Source organism: Cupressus sempervirens, chromosome 11, assembly GCF_028749045.1.
Source record: "Cupressus sempervirens isolate cs-2001-9-10 chromosome 11, ASM2874904v1, whole genome shotgun sequence".
Classification (NCBI taxonomy): Eukaryota; Viridiplantae; Streptophyta; class Pinopsida; order Cupressales; family Cupressaceae; genus Cupressus; species Cupressus sempervirens.
The window spans coordinates 729,856,682-729,863,862 of record NC_143128.1 but is presented as its reverse complement, the minus strand read 5'-3'; the positions used below and the strand labels follow the sequence as shown (position 1 = coordinate 729,863,862).

Genomic DNA, 7,181 nt, shown 5'->3' with positions numbered 1-7,181 from the left:
CAAGGCAGAATGGTAGAATGGCAGTGAAGTAATAAACGATAACATCAGCGGAAAGAATATCATTCCAAAAATATTCTTAACTGATAGAAAGATAAAAAACTGTCCAGCCAACATGAACAAGATGAAGGATGGAAACTTAAATTTGGGCGATTGAACTTAGAAATCGTCCATTCAACATAAGCACATGTGAACTCTGGAGTGCGATCTTAACATATATATTGATGAATAAGTGCATATGTTAAAATTTGAATATGCGCATACTCACAAAAGACACTGGATGAATATAAGATCGTGTCCTAGAGATCACATAGCATATATGTATCTGTGTGTTCTAATTTATTCTTATACATGTTATCAATAGGTTTGATTGTATGGTTTCTAAATCACTTTCATTGATTTGCATTCATCATCTTTGGTGGCTCGCTCAAACCCATCTGTCATGAGGAATGATCCACTTAATGCATCTAGATGATACAATGGTGAAGGATCAAGATAGCTAGGAAGATAATTTTCATGTGCACTCAACCGTGGAGTTTCTCCAAGATACTTTCTTAAGTGATTCCTTATAATATTTTTCCACTTCCTCCTTTCAAATTTATTTCTCATGGGATTTCTTTTTAAATTTTTCTATTTCATCTCAATAACCTTTTTATTAGTTTGTAGTTGCACTCATTTTCTCTTGTTTTGTTCTCGTCTTTTTACTCTTGTTTTCCATTCTAAAAATCTACCCCCTAGAAAACATTGTTTGCAGTCCATCTTTAAGTTTTTTTCTCTTCCCAATGATCAGGAAGCTGCTCTGAAATGTAGATGTTAAAAATCTTGATGTTAAATAAAAATACTAAGAACAGACACTCAATTTCCTCAATCCATGTATTTGTAGAATTTGCTTCTGGATTTGATTGTGTTTTATTTTTTGCATCGACATTTTGGATCACACTCTGTAATCCATCATCATCATTCCATTTTCTCTCTTAACATCCTGATGATGGATCACAGAGTATGATCCGAAACATCAATGCAAAAAATAAAACATAATGAAATCCAGAAAAAAATTCTACAAATTAAAAAACTGTTAGACTCTCATATATATTCCATTATTAACAATACCAAAAATAATGCTTGTGTTTTGATTCCCACGCACACGGAACAAATGAAATGCAGTGCAGTAGAATGGACCTTTTCCTTCCAGGATAAGGAATGGAGAAATTAGACAATGAAATGCACCTCTTTTTGACGCAGAATTATTCTCTTAAGCTGAACTGCATTTATGTCAAATTCCCTAACTTTTTTAAATGTGACAAATATCAACACTCAAACATATGCTTCTGCCCAAGAGTCCAAACAATATAGAAAACAAGCTTCCTCTGGCCATTTCCAACTCCCTGCCAGTGTTGCTGACCGGCTTGCTATACATGTACCAAATTAATATTATTTGTTCTTAAGGATTTGGGTGGTCATTTATACACAACCCAGGTTTATAACCAATAAAAATATACTTGCTGAATAATAGGCAAAAATTACAATGATGTTCTACATATATCTCAATAAATACTCTTCTGTCTTATCCAATCTGATACCGTATCCGATTCCCCTTCTGTAGAAAACTGCATGAACTGCATGAAAGCAACATCCATGGAAACAGAAAACATGATAGGAGTTTAGAATAGCAACTTGAATTATTCATTTGAAAAAAGAACAGAAAGATATATGCAAATCACCACCAACATGGATAAAACTGTTCCTATAATGCTAAGATATGATCATAGAAGGCATATCATCCTGTACATGATATCTAAATACTTCTGGAGTTTCAAACTGTTTTTTTATCTTAGCTCACAAACCATTCTGATGATGGATCATAGAGTGTGATCCAAAGCATTGGTCAAAAAAATCGGAGTCTAATCCAGAAGCAAGCATCAAACAAATTATGGATTGTAGAAATCACATATCATTGGCTTCAAAATGTTGCAACTATTCTTAGCGCCCATCAGCAGATGTGAATGATTCAGCGAACCCAGTTGGCCTTGTCGGAAGACTGCCCTTGCTATCATCTGTCCCACTCATACTCATACTTTTACCTTCAAATTCTTGCCATTTCTTTAAAGCCTGAGGAAGGGTCATGTCGAAATCAATTCCCCCATACTCATCACTCTCTTGATCTGTTGGCTTCCATTTTTCAACCAAAGGTGCCAAAACATTTACAGCATGCCCCATATCAGGACGTTGATAGGGCTCTCGCGCAGTGCAATGACCTGAGAGTTCTGCAACAGTGCACATGCTCTCAAAAGTTTCATCTGTCACTTCCAGAACTCGATCTATTGCCTTCAAGAATGATTGCTTATCTGAGTTCATTCGGCGAAACCATGATACCAAATGCATGCTCTCTTCAGGCTCATTTTCATCTAGTGCCTTCCTTCCTGTTATAAGCTCCATTAATACAACACCAAAACTGAACACATCTGCTTTTGTGGTTATTCGCCCAGTGACTGACACAGAGCAAAATAGATTATAAAACATTAGAATCTGTCCAAGTTATAGACCGTGGCCAAAATTCAAAGATTCCAACTTCTAAACCTAGGCAAAATTTCTAAGCAAATTCCTGAACTCTGAAAAGGTCATTCTATACCAAACAATTCCAACTTATTTATAGGAAAATGTATGTACTCCACAAGAATCTCATTATTGTACTATTTCCTGATTATTGAAAAAAAAAATGCCAAAATGGTTTCTGTCACTGTGTACATACTGTAAGAATTCATTTAAAGGCCACATCTAATCCTAAAATTACTAATGCAAAATGCTTATGTGTGGAAATATGTTAGCACAAACATTGAGGTGAGAAAGGAAACTAAGGCAATACCTGCATATTCAGGTGCTAAATATCCAAAAGTGCCTGCTAATCTTGTCTCAACAGAGTACTTCCCCTCTGGTGCCAGCTTCACCAATCCAAAATCTGAAACCTTAGCACGAAAATCATCCCCAAGAAGTATGTTAGATGGCTTAAGGTCTCTATGAATAAAACTTCTATGTGCTAAGCTATGCAGATATTCCATTCCCCTTGCAACATCCAAAGCTATACTAAGCCGTTTCTTCCATGAAATTGGTTCAAGATTGTTCTTGGCCCAATCAAATAGATGCCTGTTAAGGGCACCCTGAGGCATGTATTCATATACCAGGAGCCGTTCATTTCCTTCAATGCAGTAACCCAATAGGGAGACTAGGTGTCTATGCCTAACTTTTGACAAAACTGCTATTTCTGACTGGAATTCATTCAGTCCCTTGCTACTTACAGCTGCTGCTTCCATTCTTTTGACGGCAATTCTGGTGCCATCATCTAGCTGGCCCTTATATACAACACCAAACCCACCTCTTCCAAGCTCATTTTCTGGGCTGAAGTTTCGAGTAACATGTTTGAGAACTTGCACTGATATAATCAGATTTCCAGCTTCCATCACCTGAACCTCACTAGGCCCACTGCTTGTTCTACTTTGTGTATCACTTTGACTGTTTCCACCACCATTTGCAACTGATATTTTTACAATTGAATCTGAATTATTTGATGGCTCTCTCTGATCAACAATGACAGTGCTAGGCACTTCAACTCTTACAAGTCGGTGGCTCTTTTTCTTGTACAAGCAAAACACAACTACAGTTATAATCAAAAAGAGCACAACAGCTGCAGCAATAGGTCCAGCAATGATTCCAACAGGGGTTCCAGAAGACCTATTCTTTTTAGTATCATCCCCTGTTGTAGGGCCACTTATATTGGTATCATTTCTGCGGCTTCCACCAGATGATGGGGGGGAGTTCACAGGAGGCGTAGACCTGTTTGGGGGTTCTGAAGGTTCTAAAGAAGGGGGACTACCTGAAGGACTTGGCACAGAAGGATTTTCAGGAGAAGGTGATGGCTTATCAATCAGACTGTTGCCATCATAGCGAACATCGGTATTTTCAGCAAATTTTGGAACAGGGGGACTGAGATTATTATTACTGACGTCTAGAACACTCAAATGCTTCAATTGAGTTAAATTAGCTGGAATTTGACCAGAGAGATTGTTATCATTCAGCATGATAGTCTCGAGAGAAGCTAGATTGACAAGAGAAGGTGATATATTTCCAGTGAGTTGCTTCCTAGGTAAGGAGATTGAATTAACCAAGTCATTAGCACATCCAATACCCATCCATAAATTGCAGGGATTATTTCCAGCCCAGGACCCTGCTAGATTCACTGGGTAATTGAGAGTGGCTAAAAAATCCAAAAGAGCAGTTACTTCGGGTGCGCAGAGCTTACCAGGGTCAGATTGACAAAAAGAATTTTCCTTGTAACTGAAACCGCCAGCAGGAATATTGAGGTTAGGAATTGGTCCAGTAAGCTTGTTACTATCCACCGAAAGATTGGTTAGCGGCAAGTCTGCAAGTTGAGCAGGGATCGGCCCGACCAGGTTGTTCTGATTTAGCATGATATCTTTCAAAGACACGCACTTCGAGAGTGAAACTGGAATGGTTCCATTGAAATTATTCCCATGTAACCACAACTGTTTCAGAGACTGCATTGTGCCCAGCAAGTCTAGTGAACCGGACAGACCGGGCGTATCTTGGTTATTCAATTGGAGAACCTGGATTCCAGATCCAGAGAAAGTCGATGGAATGGCTCCTGAAAGTTTGTTGTAGGCCAGTTCCAACACAGATAACTGTGCCATCTCCCCAAGAAAGTCTGGTATAGGACCAACAAGATTAACACTAGATAATGTCAAATTTTCCAGATTGACAGAAGCTTTTAGGTCCGCAGGAAGCTGCCATCCACTGGTGATATTGAGATTATTGTACTCCAAAGAGAAAAACTGCAAACTGGTCAATCCCACAAAGAAATCAGCAGGGATAGTGTCGAATTTGTTTGTGCCAAGGTAGCAAAACTGTAGATGTGATAGGCCATTGAAAGTGGGTAAAGGCCCTGACAAATTGTTTCTCTGCAGGCTGATTCTCTCTAGTGCAGTAAGCTGATTAAAATTGGAGGGCAAGGTGCCCGCTAGTCCAGCATTAAAGAACTGAATCTGGGCCACCCTGTTGCCAGTTGTGCAATAGATACCATTCCATTTATTGCCACAGGGATCAGTATCCCCATCAGGCCATTTCAACAACTCTGGATTGGTTATCCCTTTCTTGAATGCATTCAAAATTGCTAGGTCTCCAGGGTCTGTTACCCCATTGACAACGGTCGTGCATGCCAACAAAAACGCACAAAATGCAACTGAAAACGATACCTCTAATCGACATCTCCCGTAACCGCCTCTCATTGTTGTGAAAACCCCAGATCTTGTTATACAGTAGATGCAATCGAACCCTCTTGTTCTTCGCAGAGTTTTCTACAACTGCATCCACAAGCATCAGAATTGCCAAAAGACGAGCATTAAGGCCTCAAAGTTTCATATATTTTCTTTTTCTTATGCTTCCACATGAAGTCCATGATCCCCATTCACCCAGGGGCTGAAATGGGTTCCCTTACATCCATTATTTTGCGCATTATGCATTGCAGTTCCCACCACGAAATCCCTTTTCTGTCCTTTCCTGAAAGTAAAATTATACCCCAAGAGATACTAAACATGACCTAGCAATCTGAAAAATAAAAAGATAACAAGTATCAAAACCACTCAGCAATCTGCATCAAAAAAGTCCAAAACGCAAATAGGCATCAGACATCACACAGCAATGACATTTTCAGAATAGTCCAAGATGAAATTGAGGTCAACTATGCGAATACAAAAAATGGGCTGTTGGGTTGAACAAGTAACTCAAAGGTTTATGGTAGAGGCATGAATTACTGTACTGACAGATCTTGATTGATTTGACAATGGCTGTAATCCATGACAAGATTAAAAACAAAGACAACTCAACCCAAAAGAAGAGGCGGGCAATCAACTAAGAAAAAATATTAGGTTTTATTGATATCTGACCAGTGAAAGTACTATGGAGGCCTTAATCCTGATGAGCTGTGTATCACACAGTAGGGCCTTCAAACAGAAGGCCAATTCATGGCCATCAAATGTTACCCCACCACTCTCCTTGGTCTAGATCATGACAAAGACACATAAAAACAGATACAGTCCAGTGAATCGTTACAAAATACACATGGTCCTCTCGTCCCACCATATCACTGTAAAATGTCCTCCTTCCTAATCAATTTCTTTCCTTGCAACGGAATTAAAACAAGCTTCGAGTGGCAGGACTTACCATATTTGTCCAGTCATTACGACAATGCATTTGGTTTCGCACAGCAGTGATCTGTTCCTCCTGCCATTAAACCTCGTTTAGATGGCCCCTGTCATCAATAGAAATAATTAAAAAGATCTATAAATTAAGCAGCCAATTCATTGCGGTGACAGCGGAAACAACGGAACGGTATCCGAAATGAAGGACGGTGGATCCCTTTACGGGCCTTCCTAGCCGTTTCCTAGACTGCACTCAAAACCATATTCTATGTATGAGGGGTATATGTGTTCTGCTCTATTTTAGGATTCTATTGTCACTTCCATGGCCAAGGATTCTTCTTTTCTTTGAAAGCAACCCATAGTCCCAAATACACACTATTCTTATACTTGTCATTATGTCATCAAGTGTTAAGAAAACCACTACTATAGTGCAAAATGTATAAAGAGGTGTTATTTTTTTATTATTTAATTTTATGTTTATGGTATAATTTTGTGGTTGGGTATATATATATATATATCAATTTTGAGTCTATTTGAGCTTAACACAATAATAATTACTATGAAAATAATAATAAATAAATAAATAACTAAGCTTTGGCCCATTGCTTATCAAAAGAAAATTATATTTATGTTGGGTATCTCATTCTAAAACAAGTCCAAGGTTTCAATGTGATGCACTCACAAACTTGTTATCTTTGTTATAAATTTTTAAGAACCAAACTAACTAGAAGGACGCGCCCCGCCCACCCCCACCCCCGCCTCTCCACCTCACCCCGCCCTTCTACTTTCAGTCAACTAAATATGTGTTCAACACAAGTTGATGTCATGTGCTAGTATTTGATATATTTAATGAATTGTTCTAATTACAATGTGATAATTAGGAAATCATTCATTGTAGGGAAAAAGCAATATTAATGTACTTTAGCTTGGTTTGATACAAGGAGTAAAAATATTGCATACTTAAAGGTTCTTATG

At 38.4% G+C, this 7,181-nt stretch overlaps 1 protein-coding gene across 3 annotated transcripts; it reads right to left on the bottom strand.

Moving 5' to 3' along the window:
- Nucleotides 1–1,347: 1,347 nt before the first annotated feature.
- Nucleotides 1,348–6,461, bottom strand: LOC149531708 (receptor protein kinase TMK1-like). 3 transcript variants are annotated; one of them, XM_089811706.1, is made up of 3 exons: nt 6,229–6,461; nt 2,861–5,613; nt 1,348–2,486 (listed from the first exon to the last, which is right to left on the bottom strand). In XM_089811706.1, the coding sequence occupies exons 2-3, from the start codon at nt 5,292–5,294 to the stop codon at nt 1,978–1,980; spliced, it is 2,943 nt and encodes a 980-aa protein (XP_089667832.1). In that variant the 5' UTR covers nt 5,295–5,613; nt 6,229–6,461; the 3' UTR covers nt 1,348–1,977. The 3 variants fall into 3 exon arrangements, 2 of the variants coding, with proteins under 2 accessions (XP_089667832.1, XP_089667833.1); XM_089811707.1 differs by lacking the exon at nt 6,229–6,461 and having other exon boundaries at nt 1,348–1,613; nt 1,946–2,486; nt 2,861–5,435; XR_016359194.1 differs by lacking the exon at nt 6,229–6,461 and having other exon boundaries at nt 1,475–1,613; nt 1,842–2,486; nt 2,861–5,435.
- Nucleotides 6,462–7,181: the final 720 nt, after the last annotated feature.